The sequence below is a fragment of the Physeter macrocephalus genome, chromosome 20, assembly GCF_002837175.3.
Source record: "Physeter macrocephalus isolate SW-GA chromosome 20, ASM283717v5, whole genome shotgun sequence".
Lineage (NCBI taxonomy): Eukaryota > Metazoa > Chordata > Mammalia > Artiodactyla > Physeteridae > Physeter > Physeter macrocephalus.
Genome location: NC_041233.1, coordinates 80245587 through 80261540, shown reverse-complemented (window position 1 = coordinate 80261540; position 15954 = coordinate 80245587). Strand labels below are relative to the sequence as shown.

At 47.3% G+C, this 15954-nt stretch overlaps 1 protein-coding gene across 4 annotated transcripts in view; it reads left to right on the top strand.

The window, feature by feature from the left end:
- The window catches only part of MKI67 (marker of proliferation Ki-67), a 38210-nt gene that overhangs the window by 13811 nt on the left and 8445 nt on the right, over positions 1-15954 (top strand). For 2 of the 4 annotated variants that reach the window (XM_024121604.2, XM_024121602.2), the window contains exons 9-15: positions 929-1250; positions 1340-1458; positions 1566-1737; positions 3582-3737; positions 4905-11272; positions 12170-12613; positions 13897-15300. In XM_024121604.2, coding sequence (XP_023977372.1) covers positions 929-1250; positions 1340-1458; positions 1566-1737; positions 3582-3737; positions 4905-11272; positions 12170-12613; positions 13897-13962 — 7647 coding nt within the window. In that variant the 3' untranslated portion in view covers positions 13963-15300. Of the gene's footprint in view, positions 1-928; positions 1251-1339; positions 1459-1565; positions 1738-3581; positions 3738-4904; positions 11273-12169; positions 12614-13896; positions 15302-15954 lie in introns of those variants that run through there. The other 2 variants (XM_024121603.3, XM_055081405.1) reach the window with 2 other exon arrangements.

Here is a 15954-nt window from a genome sequence, read left to right as displayed (position 1 = left end):
CTTGCCTCTGTTTCTATGAATGTGGTTTTTGTCCCACAGGCTGCAGGATTGTAGTTCTTCTTGCTTCTGCTGTCTCCCCTCTGGTGGATGAGGCTATCTCAGAGGCTTGTGCAAGTTTCCCGATGGGAGGGACTGGTGGTGGGTAGAGCTCGGTAAAACTTTAACCCGCTTGTCTGCTGATGGGTGGGGCTGGTTTCCCTCCCTGTTGGGTGTTTGGCCTGAGGCGACCCAACACTGGATCCTACCTGGACTCTTTGGTTCAGCTAATGGCGGACTCTGGGAGGGCTCATGCCAAGGAGTACTTCCCAGAGCTTCTGCTGCCAGTGTCCTTGTCCCCACGGTGAGCCACAGCCACCCCCCGCCTCTGCAGGAGACCCTCCAACACTAGCAAGTAAGTCTGGTTCAGTCTCCCCTGGGGTCACTGCTCCTTCCCCTGGGTCCCGATGTGCACACTACTTTGTGTGTGCCCTCCAGGAGTGGAGTCTCTGTTTCCCTCAGTCCTGTCAAAGTCCTGCAATCAAATCCCACTAGCCTTCAAAGTCTGATTCTCTGGGAATTCCTCCTCCTGTTGCCGGACCCCCAGGTTGGGAAGCCTGACGTGTGGCTCAGAACCTCCACTCCAGTGGGTGGACTTCTGTGGTATAAGTGTTCTCCAGTCTGTGAGTCACCCACCCAGTGGTTATGTGATTTGATTTTATTGTGATTGTGCCCCTCCTACCATCTCCCTGTGGCTTCTCCTTTGTCTTTGGATGTGGGGTATCTTTTTTGGTGAGTTCCAGTGTCTTCCTGTCGATGATTGTTCCGCAGTTAGTTGTGATTCCGGTGCTCGCGAAAGAGGGATTGAGCGCACGTCCTACTCCTCCATCTTGAACCTACAGAGAAGTTATATTTGTGGTAAGGTTTCTTATGCACATTTAAATCTTGTCAGGAGCAGCCTCAGCCATCAGGGAAAGAAGACTCTTCAGAAGCCTGTCTGGAAGTGACTGCACAGAATGCATTCATGAGATCTCCAGCTCCTAACGCTGCTCCCGCTTCTCCACATGCACCCGACCGATGCCGTAGGTTATCCAAGGCGTCTTCCATCTCCAGTGACAGCAAATCTCCACATCAGACAGATATTCCCAAGAGAGGAGGGAGAAGAAGTGGCAACCTGCCCTCCAAGAGAGCTTCTGTAGATCGAAGCCAGCATGGCCTCTTACAGATGATTTATTCCAAGAGAAGGAGTGGTGCTTCTGAGGCCAATTTAGTTGGTTAGTGTTGTATCAGCAGATAGGTTTCAAGGTTGATTTTCTCATTAGTGCCGGTTTTGAAAAGTCTCAACATCTTTTCCCTGTGACAGTGGCAAAATCGTGGGCAGATGTGGTAAAACTTGGTACCAAGCAGACCCAGACCAAAGCTGTTAAACGTGGCCCTCCAAGACCCCTGAGCAAAAGGCAAAGAAGAACCAATACTCCGAAGGTAGGTGTTCCAATGTGAATTGCTCTTTGACACATAATATTATTAAGGGATGCATTAAGTGTGGATTGAGGCTCTGACGCCTTGTTGATTTCCTGATTGTTTTCCAGAAGCTGACTGGCATCGTTCACAATCAATTTAGCACAGGCCACGCAAACTCTCCCTGTACCATAATAATAGGGAAAGCTCACATCGAGAAAGTGAACGGGCCAGCTCGGCCCTACAGGATGCTGAACAACTTCATGGTCAACAAACCAATGGACTTTAGTGAAGATCTTTCAGGTAAAAGCATAGCCATGGCTCTTAGGAACCAGAACCCTTTCATCCTGCTGTGTGGGTCCACATGGGTGGGTATCACGTTTGTTTATCTGCTGTGCATGGGACAGGAGGATAAACAATCGAGTCAACTCGGAGGGTCATGATATTCAAGGAAGAGGGTGCTGGATTGGAGAACAAGGCCAGGTCCTTGACGATTTGGGGTCACGTGGCCTGTAGGAAGCAGGTATGGCAGGAAATGCACATCTTTACCTGGGAGAGCAGCGCAGGTGTACGACGTTGGCAGCGGCTCTATGGTGAGGAAAGCAGCCTTGCTCTTATAATTGCCAGAGTTGGAGCAATTGGTTTGAGTGATATTTTGCTTCTTCAAGATTTCCTTTCCTTCCATGTAGCTTAGCTGGTTCGTGAAACAAAGGCTTCTTTGAGCCATCCATAGTTGAGCCAGTATTGCTATTTTCAGTAAAAGTGTGATGTGAGCTGCTGACACTTGTACCGGATTAGAACCACGGCAGGACCCTGGGTTTGGGATTTTCTGCTACATCGTTTGACCAGTGGTTTCCATTCTGAGCACTTCTGGAGGGAGGTGACACTTGAATCCATTAGGTGGAATCTTGTTTTTATTTCCTGGCAGATCTTAAGATGGGAGAATTGTTGTACCACTTATAAAACCCATGCAAGATACCCTCCAATTAGAATCACATTTGGATCAACATATTTAGCTTTTTAAAAGCAAACTATAAAAATGTAGAACAGTGATATAGCCAGAGTTCTGAGAGCATGCTCCATGAGTAGAAAACAATTCGAGCTTATACCACCCAATACGCAGATATATGTGTGTCTGTGTATCCTTGTAAATTACGCACACATGTGAGTGTACTACTATATATGTTATGAAGCACTGAAGACAAATTCTCAAAAATATTTATAAGATAAAGAGAAGTTTAAATAGTACCTGGGATGGTAAATTTTCTCAGCCTTCCTTCAAAACATTTTTCTAGACACTCCACAAAGGCCACCCCTCGGTGTGAGTACTTTTATGACAAAACATTAATATGTGATGAAATATTAAATCTTGGATATTTTAAGTAAGGGCCTGAACTGTGGCAGAGGAATGAGCTTTTTAAGTGGGTTGCCTGGCTTGGGTGCCTTCAGAACAGGCTTCCCAAACACAATTTGCAGACGGCTGCCAGACTGAGAGAGCGTTTTAGTCCATTGATGTCAGAATGAGAAAAGTAAGGAGAACAGGAGGAGAATGAGAGTTTGAAAAACTTAAATCTTCCCTTTAGGGAACTGGATGGGTTTGCTTGTTTGTTTTCTGACATTATGTTAGCACTACCTTTTGGTGTTAAAATGAAAAGATGGTGATATTATTACTTGACAATACTAAAAATGGGCAGTCCTATCTCTCTTTTAAAATTTGGACATTTTATTTGTACATAAACTCTTGTAGTGCGTAACCTAGAACTTATCGAAGGAGCATGAGGGCCCTAGATTTTGGGATGCATGGAGAGGGGCCCTGAAGGGCAGCCTCTGTCCTCTGGCCAGTGCTCACAGCTGGAGTTTACTCTAGAAGAGGGTGGGCATCGACTTCCTTCATTCCATTTTCTTTCCAAGAGGAAAAAGCCAGAGAACAGGCCATATATGAGTCTAACTTCCCATTGCCCTCTTCAAAAAAATGGGTTCACAGCAGATGCATCAACCTCTCCTGTGAGACCCTGTCTCCCAGAAGCTCTAGGGAGTGATCTGTTGTTTGCCTTCCGACATTTCCTCTGTTGTATGTGAGGACAGGCATGCTTGTTTGCAGGTATGAGCAGTCTGTTAACTGTTTTTCCACTATTTTCATGTAACAGGGCTGCCTGAAATGTTCAAGACTCCAGTGAAAGAGAAACCACAAAGGATGAGCCTGTGTCCCTCCACTTTTTCAAATTCAGAGGATTTGCTTGGAAAAGAGCTTCCAGTACCTCATTCAGGAGAAAAACCTCTGCTGTGCGCTTCAGAAAATTCTGGTTGGTTTCCTTTTTTTCCCCTGGCACTTTGGTCTTTTCAGTGGAAACTGTAGATGGTCTTCTTTTTTCACAACAGCTACTGTATTATTTCTCTACAACAGATATTCCTGATAAAGTACCATGTCCCACTTCCCTGTCCCATTGTTCTTAGGGGAGGTTTCTATCAGCAGCTGAACTAGCACTGACTTTCAGAGACTTGCATGAAAAGGCATGCCTTTTAAGTAGTTTTACTAATTAACCGTAAACTACGTGTGTACACGTGGCCTTCTTTTTTGTGTGTGTGGTACACGGGCCTCTCACTGTTGTGGCCTCTCCCGTTGCGGAGCACAGGCTCCGGACGCGCAGGCTCAGTGGCCATGGCTCACGGGCCCAGCCGCTCCGCGGCATGTGGGATCTTCCCGGACCAGGGCACGAACCCGTGTCCCCTGCATCGGCAGGCAGACTCTCAACCACTGCGCCACCAGGGAAGCCCCGTGGCCTTCTTCATTTAGCATAAGTAGAGGCTGACAAGCAGGAAAGTGTAATGATCTCTCATCATACTTATATGTAAATTACCCAAATGTGAGAGTGCTGTCAATTACCAAAGAGAAAGGCAGCAGGTGTGCACCGTGCAGGTACTCCTGTTAATCTCTGGTTGGGCACCTGCCGCAGGATGAGAGTGAGATGTGAGTCTGTTTCTCTCTCATTTACACTGGTCACCGAGTTTCTGTCATAGAGGGGACAGCATGCTACACTCAAGATGCTTCCTGTCACTAAAAAATTGATGTTTCCTGTGTAACATGGACCCTTAGCGTACTAAGTATAATCCATATTATTGCATTGGTGGTCCAGCAGATGAAACAGCTGTTTCTCACATTTGATGAAAAAAATGTGTGTGTTCAGCTCACTGAGACCTGGCTGGCAGCCTAAGGAATGTTTTTCTCTTATCCGATCCCCATAGACCCTTAGCACTGCCTATGCATGACCCCACTCTGTGTCACCCCAAAACATTGTTCTTAATTGTGTGTGGTTCATGTCAGGCAGATTTATGGCCACATAGGCAGCCTCGTATGCTGAGATGGATGGGAGGCTGGTTTATTGGCTCTTAAACACCTCGTGAGGCTAAAACACCACATTGGCGCACAGTGCACAGAATATACTCATCATGCATGTTTTAATTTCTTATAGGACAGAATGTGTCCCCCGGGGCTCAAGATGCACCAAAAGAGCTGTCTGATCAAAGTTCTGCAAGCCCTGCCTTAAGACGCCAGTGTATTAAAATAAATGAAAGTATTATGAAAACTCCTAGGAACGTGTATAAAACAACAGGTGCTGAGATGAAAACCCCAGCATCTGAGGCAACGACACCAAAGACAACATCAAGTGCAAACAAGTTTAGAAGATCCATGGAGCTCAGAAGCTCACAGACACCAGGTGTAGAGTGTAAAAACGAAGGCCCAAAACCTGACACTCTTGAGAACGTCTTGGGAAGATGTCTGAGGAAAGCACCACAACCAGAGCAGAAGCTGGAGGGAGACATGAAGGAAAGTGAAACATGTACAAAAAACATGGAATCAAAAGAAAATTCCAAAAAGATGTTAGCTCTGAGGAGATCAAGAATTGCTTCAGAGCTGAAGTGTGAAATAACAGCAGACCTGACCGCCCTTGAGAGCTTGCAGGAGACAGAGCCTGAGGAAGACCAGCTGGACATCCCAAGTCTCCTACAGACCCCAGCTCATCCCAAGGAAGCAGTGGACGCAGAGAACAAAGCCACAAAAATGCACTGTAAATCTCCCAGATCAGGAACAGTTGGCACGCCCACCAGGACAAACACACAGCTCAAGACACCTTCCTGGAAAGTGGACGTAGAAGATGCCTCAGCCCTCGGAAAACTCACACAGACACCAGGGAAAACCATGCCCATGCACAAAGAGCCAGGTGATGATAAAAGCATCAAATTGTTTAAGGAAACTCCAAAGCAGAAACTGGACCCTGCAGAAAATGTAGCTGGAAGTAAGAGGCGGCCAAGGACACCCAAGGGAAAGGCCCCACCTCTGGAAGACCTGGCTGGCTTCAAAGAGCTCTTCCGAACCCCACATCATGCAAAGCAACCCATGATTGATGACCAAACCCCCAAAATGCTCTGCCAATCTCCACAACTAGAACCAGTCAACACACCAAATAGAAAGGGACGTCTCAAAACACCTTCCCAGAAAGTGGATGTACAGGAAGATGTCTCAGCTCTCAGGAAGCCTCAACAAACACCAGGGGAAACCACACACTCACACAGAGAACCAGAGGGTGGTGACAGAGGCATTGCAGTATCTCAGGAAACTCCAGGAGAGAAACTGGACCCTGCAGAAAATGTAGCTGGAAGCAAGAGGCGGCCAAGAACACCCAGGAAAAAGGCCCCACCCCTGGAAGACCTGGCTGGCTTCAAAGAGCTCTTCCAAACCCCAGATCATGCAAAGCAACCAATGACTGATGACAAACCTACCACAATACCCTATAAATCTCCACCAGCAGAAGCAGTCAACATGCCAACAAGTAGCAAGAGACGGCTCAAGACACCTTCCCAGAAAGTGGATGTGCAGGAAGATGTCTCGGCTCTCAGGAAGCCCACACAGACACCAGGGGGAGCCAGGCACTCACACAGAGAACCAGAGGGTGGTGACAGAGGCATTGCAGTGTCTCAGGAAACTCCAGGAGAAATGTTGGGCACTGCAGAAAATGTAACTGGAAGCAAGAGGCATGCAAGAACACCCAAGGAAAAGGCCCCACCGCTGGAAAACCTGGTTGGCTTCAAAGAGCTCTTCCAAACACCAAATCACACAGTGGAACCAATGACTGCTGACAGAATCTTCAAAATGCTCTGCCAGTCTCCACAACTAGAACCAATCAACACACCAAGTAGAAAGGGACATCTCAAGACACCTTCCCAGAAAGTGGCTGTGCAGGAAGATGTCTCGGCTCTCAGGAAGCCTCAACAAACACCAGGGGAAACCACACACTCACACAGAGAACCAGAGGGTGGTGACAGAGGCATTGCAGTGTCTCAGGAAACTCCAGAAGAAAAACTGGACCCTGCAGAAAATGTAACTAGAAGCAAGAGGCCGCCAAGAACACCCAAGGAAAAGGCCCCACCCCTGGAAGACCTGGTTGGCTTCAAAGAGCTCTTCCAAACCCCACATCAAGCCAAGGAACCAAGGACTGAGGACAGAACCCCCAAAATGCTCTGCCAATCTCCACCACCAGAACCAGTTGTTACATCAACCAGCATGACCAGACGTCTCAAGACACCTTCCCAGAAAGTGGCTGTGCAGGAAGACTTCTCAGCACTCAGGAAGCCCACACACTCACACAGAGAACCAGAGGGTGGTGACAGAGGCATTGCAGTGTCTCAGGAAACTCCAGAAGAAAAGCTGGACCCTGCAGAAAATGTAACTGGAATCAAGAGGCAGCCAAGGACACCCAAGGAAAAGGCCCCACCCCTGGAAGACATGGCTGGCTTCAAAGAGCTCTTCCAAACCCCAGATCATGCAAAGGAACAAATGACTAATGAGAAAACCACCACGATACCCTATAAATCTCCAGCAGTAGAACCAGTCCCCAGGCGAACAGGTAGAAAGAGACGGCTCAAGTCACCACCAGGGAAAGTGGATGTAGAAGAGCCCTCAGCGCCCAGGAGGCCCACACAGACACCAGGGGGAGCCAGACACTCAGACAGAGAACCAGCGGATGGTGATAAAAACATCAAATTATCTAAGGAAACTCCAAAGCAGAAACCGGACTCAGCAGAAAATGTAAATGGAAGCAAGAGGCTGCCAAGAACACCCAAGGAAAAGGTCCAATCTCTAGAAGACCTGGCAGGTTTCAAAGAGCTCTTCCAAACCCCAGATCATGCCAAGGAACCAAGGGCTGTTGTCAAAACTCCCAAAACGCTCTGCATGTCCTCCCAACAACAGCTACTTGTCACACCAACCAATACGAAGAGATGGCTCAAGACACCTCTGGGGAAAGCGGATACAGAGAAAGAGCTCTCAGCATGCAGAATGACACAGTCACCAGGGGAAACTAGGCACTCAGAGGGAGAACCAGTAGATGATGATAAAATCATCAAATTGTTTCCGGAAACTCCAAATCAGAAACTGGACTCATCAGAAAATGTAGCTGGAAGTAAGAGGCGGCCAAGAACACCCAAGGAAACGGCCCCACCTCTGGAAGACCTGGCTGGCTTCAAAGAGCTCTTCCAAACCCCAGATCATGCCAAGGAACCAACGACTGATGACAAACCCACCAACATACCTTGTCAATCTCCACAACCAGAACCAGTCAACACACCAAGTAGAAAGGGACGTCTCAAGACACCTTCCCAGAAAGTGGATGTGCAGGAAGATGTCTCGGCTCTCGGGAAGCCTCAACATACACCAGGGGAAGCCACACACTCACACAGAGAACCAGAGGGTGGTGACAGAGGCATTGCAGTGTCTCAGGAAGCTCCAGGAGAGAAACTGGACCCTGCAGAAAATGTAACTGGAAGCAAAAGGCGGCCAAGAACACCCAAGGAAAAGCCCCCACCCCTGGAAGACCTGGCTGGCTTCAAAGAGCTCTTCCAAACCCCAGATCATGCCAAGGAACCAACGACTGATGACAAACCCACCAACATACCTTGTCAATCTCCACAACCAGAACCAGTCAACACACCAAGTAGAAAGGGACGTCTCAAGACACCTTCCCAGAAAGTGGATGTGCAGGAAGATGTCTCGGCTCTCGGGAAGCCTCAACATACACCAGGGGAAACCACACACTCACACAGAGAACCAGAGGGTGGTGACAGAGGCATTGCAGTGTCTCAGGAAGCTCCAGGAGAGAAACTGGACCCTGCAGAAAATGTAACTGGAAGCAAAAGGCGGCCAAGAACACCCAAGGAAAAGCCCCCACCCCTGGAAGACCTGGCTGGCTTCAAAGAGCTCTTCCAAACCCCAGATCATGCCAAGGAACCAATGACTGATGACAAACCCACCAACATACCTTGTCAATCTCCACAACCAGAACCAGTCAACACACCAAGTAGAAAGGGACGTCTCAAGACACCTTCCCAGTCACCAGGGGAAACTAGGCACTCAGAGGGAGAACCAGTAGATGATGATAAAATCATCAAATTGTTTCAGGAAACTCCAAATCAGAAACTGGACTCATCAGAAAATATAGCTGGAAGTAAGAGGCGGCCAAGAACACCCAAGGAAACGACCCCACCTCTGGAAGACCTGGCTGGCTTCAAAGGGCTCTTCCAAACCCCAGATCATGCCAAGGAACCAATGACTGATGACAAACCCACCAACATACCTTGTCAATCTCCACAACCAGAACCAGTCAACACACCAAGTAGAAAGGGACGTCTCAAGACACCTTCCCAGAAAGTGGATGTGCAGGAAGATGTCTCGGCTCTCGGGAAGCCTCAACATACACCAGGGGAAACCACACACTCACACAGAGAACCAGAGGGTGGTGACAGAGGCATTGCAGTGTCTCAGGAAGCTCCAGGAGAGAAACTGGACCCTGCAGAAAATGTAACTGGAAGCAAAAGGCGGCCAAGAACACCCAAGGAAAAGCCCCCACCCCTGGAAGACCTGGCTGGCTTCAAAGAGCTCTTCCAAACCCCAGATCATGCAAAGGAACAAATGACTAATGAGAAAACCACCACGATACCCTATAAATCTCCAGCAGTAGAACCAGTCCCCAGGCGAACAGGTAGAAAGAGACGGCTCAAGTCACCACTGGAGAAAGTGGATGTAGAAGAGCCCTCAGCACCCAGGAGGCCCACACAGACACCAGGGGAAACCATGCACACACACAGAGAGCCTGTAGGTGATGAAAATGACATCGAAGTGTTTAAGGAGACTTTAAGGCAGAAACTGGTCTCAGCAGAAAATGTAATTGGCGTCAAGAGTCGGCTAAGAACATTGAAGGAAAAGGCTCAACCCCTGGAAGACTCGTGCAGTTTCAAGGAGCTCTTCCAAAAGCTAGATCAGGCCAAGGAACCAGTGGGTCATGTTAAAATCACTCCAGTGCCCTGCCAATCTCCACCAGCCGAACCAGTCCCCAGGCGAACAAGTAGAAAGAGATGGCTCAAGTCACCACCAGGGAAAGTGGATGTAGAAGAGCCCTCAGCGCCCAGGAAGCCCACACAGACACCAGGGCACATGCAGAGAGAGCCTGTAGGTGATGAAAAAGACAGCAAGGCGTTTAAGGAAAATTCAAGGCAGAAATTGACCTCGGCAGAAAATGTAATTGGCGTCAAGAGTCGGCTAAAAACATTGAAGGAAAAGGCTCAACCTGTGGAAGACTCAGGCAGTTTCAAGGAGCTCTTCCAAAAGCCATGTCAGGCCAAGGAACCAGTGAGTGATGTTAATATAGCCCCAGTGCCCTGCCAATCTCCACCAGCCAGACCAGTCACCAGACCAGAAAGTAGAAAGAGGCGACTCAAGTCACCGCCAGAGAAAGTGGATGTAGAAGAGCCCTCAGCGCCCAGGAAGCCCACACAGACACCAAGGGATATGCAGAGAGAGCCTGTAGGTGATGAAAAAGACAGCAAAGTGGTTAAGGAAACTTCAAGGCAGAAACTCAACCCTGCAGAAAATGTAATGGGCGTCAAGAGTCGGCTAAGAACATTTAAGGAAAAGACCCAACCCGTGGAAGACTCGTGCAGTTTCAAAGAGCTCTTCCAAAAGCCAGATCAGGCCAAAGAACCGGTGAGTGATGTTAAAATCACTGCAGTGCCCTGCCAATCTCCACCAGCCGAACGAGTCACCAGGCCAGCAAGTAGAAAGAGGCAGCTCAAGTCACCACTGGGAAAAGTAGACCTAGAAGAGCTCTCAGTACTCAGAGAGCCCATCCAAACAGCAGGGGAAACCACGCACAGAGAACCAGTAGGTGATGAGAACAATATCAAAGTGTTTAAGGAAACTTCAAGGCAGAACCTGGACTCAGCAGAAAATGTAATTTGTGTCAAGGGTCGGCTAAGAACATTTAAGGAAAAGGACCAACCCCTGGAAGATCCAGCCAGTTTCAAAGAAGTCTTCCAAAAGCCAGATCAGGCCAAGGAACTGGGAAACGATGCTTCTGGAGTTAAGAGAGCCCCAAAGCAAGCAGCAGACAGAAGAAGACCTGTAGAAATATCCCAAAGAGTCCTCAGGGCCCCTAAAGTAAGGTTCACGGGAGACCCTGTGGGCAGCAGAGACCCTGTAAAATCACCAGGTGAAAGCTGCATCTCCCCGTCCCCCAAGAGGAAACTGGGAGAAGATGCAAGGGTTGTGGGAAGGAAGAAGCTATGCCCCACGATGGCTGCACAGGACCCTGAGGAAGAGAAACCCCTCCAGAAGAAGCAGAGGACAGCCCCCAGGGAGAGACGGGAGCCCCCCAAACCCTTGGGAGAGAAGAAGAGAAGTCTGAGGATTCTTGCACAAAGGACTAAACCTGAGGGAAACCTGCCCAACAATGACATGAAAACTAAAGCTACGGATCCACAAGGAGAAGATGCGCACGCTCCAAATAAGGTGATGGGTGGTGTGATGTAATCGTGTGATGTAATCGTACCGTGTCATCTTGGGTGGATGCTCTCCATTCTGGTATAACGTTTGCTATAAATTGTACATAACCCAAATGTATGTGTGGGTACCCTTTCCCCGCGGGGTCCGCATTCAACATGGTGAGTAACTGCAGACCTTCGTAAAGCATCCTTTGGGGATTTCTAGAGAGAACAGGCTAATTTGGGAAAATAACTGGTCAAAATTATTATTACACATTTTGCCAAGAACTTCTCAGGAAGTGACTGAGTTGTGTTCTTCTTCAAAAGTGTGGAACTTTGTGCCGAAAAAAAGTGGGCAATTCAGTCCTGCCTTGTTCCAGACATCGAGACCTGGAGTGCTGGGTAGAAGTAGTGTCTGCGTCAGTATTTAAACAATTAGATACTTGTTGTTTACACGGGGCGTGTGTCTTGGCAAGACAATAACTGTCAGGGTTGTCAGATAGAGAAACTTGTAAATTCGATTCCAGAAATTGAGATTTTCCTGTTCTGCTCTATCAGTGATTGTTAAAGGATTAGGAATTCATTTACTACCTGAATAATGGGGCATTCTCCTGGAATACCCTTGTTATAATCAGACTGTTATAATCAGACTGACGTATATGACATTCAGACATTGTGATTGGAATTTATACTGAATTCCTTACTTATGGTTTATCAGTAGAAATGGTGATTTCTTCATTGGAACAAAGTGACAGGCACGCCCTTGACTCGATTAGATTACTGGCATCTTAGAAAATGAACCAATGGAAAATTTTCCAATTAATTCCCCTTTGAGTTCACTTTCGAATGATTTTCTCCATGTTGAGTTTTCAGATTTGTATTCCTCATTCTTGACGTTTTGTGAATGTCTTTTGAATTTTTTTAGGGAATGTCCCTGCGTACCAGGCGCCCCACTAAAACCAATATAGAGGAGCAAAGACCTGGGGCTCTTATATCAGCAGGAAAGATGAAAATAAGGAGAAGTGAAATGAAGTCTATGAAGACCTCCCAAGAGATGAAGCTACAAAGCCCAGCAGATGGAGCTGAGAATCCTACCTCTGGGGGCAAAGTTCAAGAGAGAAGGAGGCACTTGAGATCTGGGAAGCAGAATCAGAAGACTTTGGCTGATGCAACAGAGGAGACAGCGAGGCAGGAAAGGGTGGAAATCCCCGTGAAGAAGCAGGAAGAGAAAGAAGCAACGGAATATTCAGACTTCAAGGGTTTGAGATCCAGAAAGATTACTCTCCGCCCTCGAGGAAACCCTTTGGAGAGTGAATCCGAGCAGAGAGTAACCCGGGGTGCCAGGAGATGTGCCAGCAGCCTTCAAAAGGCAAGTAATTTCCTGTTTCTCTTTTTTTAAGTGCATAGAATATTTCACTCTAATTTGTGCCCCACGTTGCTAGAGCAGACACAACACACGATATGTAATAACACGCCGCCGGCTCCCGGTTAGACTAATGTAAGAGGTGTGAATCTAAGCCACATTTTGTGGCTCTATATTCAGGTGTATCTGGCGTGGGAATTCCACTTTGAATAGTAAATTCACATTATAAAGTCATCATTCAGGAAAAACAAGGGATGGGACTTCCCCGGTGGTCCAGTGGTTAAGACTCCGAGCTTCCACTGTAGGGGGCTCGGGTTCAGTCGCTGGTCGGGGAACTAAGATCCTGCTTGCCGTGCCCAGAAATTTGTAAAAAAGGAAGAAAAAGGGATTTATCCAGTTAGTATTTTCTGACTGCTCATTGCATACCCTGTATTAAGATTCCACGCAGCTATCTTCAGTCTCTGGTTAGAGACTGAGTGAAACTTCCAGAGGGGTAACGCCTGATTTCCAAGGCGTCCCTTTGGAAAGCTGCGAGGAAGAGCATGTGGAGGTGTGTTGAGGTGGGCAGTGCTGTTAAGAGCTCCCATCCGGGAGGCAGTCTGCTGTCCTTCGTCCCGTCCCAGATGTGGCATCCCAAATGTGCTCCCCGCTCACACTCACGTCCTATTGAGGGGTGGCCCCCTTCAAACACATCAGTTGTTTAGAAGACCCAAAAGATTTTGGCCTGAGAAAAAACCAGGCTGAAATCTTTTGGGTCTTCTGGTTTTTAATTTGTTTCACATCTGGTCAAGTTGAGATTTTTAAGAACCTCGTTTTTCACTTGTAATGCAAGTTTACAGCTTGATGTTTTTTCCAAACAGTCAACCAACTGCAAAAGCACCTGTTAATAAGGGTCTTAAATAATTGTCTTTGTGTATAAAAGAAAAAAAAGATTTCAGCCTGATTATACATTTGAATTCACTTTTTCTGAATGGTATTTATGAAAATTAGTGAAAATGTGTGTATTTGTGTGGAAATTTTCTTTCTCTTTTTATGATGTATTAACTTAAAAATAGCTTACAAACCTTTCTATCAAAGGACACAATATTTAACTTTAAAAAATTAAATAGTAAAAACAGCTTAAGGCAACTTTTGCAGGCTCTATCTTAAAGTTTATTTCCAACCTCAAGATTAATTTTCTAGGACTAAAGGCCTGCATCACACCTAGAAAGGACCGGGGTTTTTGCAGAGTCGGTTACAAAAATTGTTCTTTTAAATTACTTAAGAGTTATATTTTTGTTCCCAAACAGGAAAATGACAGTGTGGGTGTCAAGAAAATAAGAGCCAGAAGTCATCGAGACGGTGAAGATAAATAGCCAAGAAGTTTAAAAGGAAAAAACAAGTAATGAACTTAGCGATAAGTTGCAGTACAATATTTGCCGTAAATTTTAAAGTGAATGCTGTAAATAATGCTGTCTGGAGGGGAGGGCAGGTTTAAGGGAAGAAAGCTTGGAATTTTCTGACTCTGAATAGTTTACTCAAAACCCCCATGTGGAGGTTATGAAGGACACTGCTGGGTCTCCTAAACTGAAAAAAAAATTTAAAACTTGGGTGGGTGGGGGGCAGGGGCGGGGGAGGGTTTGCCAAGTGTGACCTTCAACTTGGCGAGATGAAGCCCTGGAGTTTGTGACTTCCATGGTCAACCCCCATTGGCCGTGGGCTCAGGCACTTGCCATGCTGTGTTGTAAATGTTTCTGTGTGTGTCTGTGTCCTTCATGTACATACATCCTCCATCCAAATGTGAAAGGCGGGGCTTCTATCCTGCATCCCCACCACCAAGCAGGCGCTCTGGAAATATGAACGAGTGGGTATAGGGAGAGAAAAATGAAAGTTACAAGATATACCTTTATGCTGGGGAGACCTCGGGTCCAGGCACTAGGGCTGTGGGCCATCTGCACAGGACTGTCCTCTCCTTGGTGTCCTGACCACTGAAGGGAATAAATGTATGACTCGGAGGACAGTTTGTGATGCCATTTCCAGGGTAACAGTGATACTTTGAGGAATGACGGGTAGCTTGCCTTTTTCACGTTAAGTATCTTTGTCTAAACTAGGACTGCTTTCATCTGAGAAGGCGTCCCCCCCACTCAGTCTTAGGGCCATTGGCCAGGGTGCCCCTCACTTCCAAACTGTAGCACCCCTCTGAGCTTTCATGTCATTTACATATTCTGAGCTTTCTGCAAATCTGCTCTCACCTGTGTTTTCTCTGATCACACCTGTTGGCCTGACTTAGCCCCAACAGGTCACCTTGGACAGAGAGCAACACAGACCCAAACGTTTCCCCCAAGAGAACGGCCATTTCTGACAGCCACCGAGCATGAGGCTCCTTTCCCCACCATTTCTGAGTCACTTACCTGTGAGCCCATGGCTCCTACATCTCGTTTCAAGCCTGGACTTCCGTCTCCCTTCAGTTTCAGAGCCGTCCATCATCACACTGCTGTTCTGCTTTGTTCTGCTTTGTCCTCCTGTGCCTTTGTGTTCCCTAAATCAGAAAGGAGCACACCTTCCCTCCAGTCACCTGTACGGAGTCCTCCCCGTTCACCTACCTTGCCAGGTGGAGGTAAGGATGGAAGATAGGAAAAGGTCGCTGTCCCCTAGAGTGTGAACTGTAACGTTGGTGCCCCTGTCTGTCTACTCCTGTAACCCCCGTGTCCGGCGTGGAGCCAGGTCCACGTAATAATAAATGTTTGCTGAACGAGTACATGAATCCAGGCGTGTCTGCCAAGTCGGTGGTATTTGCTTTTGCTACTTTGGCTGCTATAATACAGTTTTAGACAGTGTTGTCTGAACTCTTCAGGGAGGGTGAGCGACGTGGAGGCAGGAGGGTTGAGGATGAAGCAGGGAGGGGGACATTCAAAGAGCTGGGCCGGAAAGAGGGGTGGGGTTCTGGCGAGCAGAGGGGAGAGTGTTTGAGGAAGCGCAGCCCTCATGAGAAAAGGCACTCTCCGAGGCTGTGAGTCAGACACGTGCCATCTAGGTAGGCAAGCTTCAAGAGATGGTAGAACAGGAACTTTCTGCGATGAAGTGGTTCTGCCAACACTTCACATTTAGTAGTAATTATGAACCGTACATATAGAAAATTTTCAATTAGCTGTGTGCCTGGGGAATGGGATAAAAATTAATTAAAAAGCTCTTAGGGTTCAACTCTAACCAAAAATCTCACTGAAATATATCAGCATATTTTCTCGCCTTCGTAAGTACAGTATTTCAAGAGCATAAGAGTGGTTTTATTTTATAGGGTTGTAGGTGCTGGATTAGAAAAGGTCATTCAAGCAAGTGTTTCAAAAAGCACATGTCCACAGGACACATCC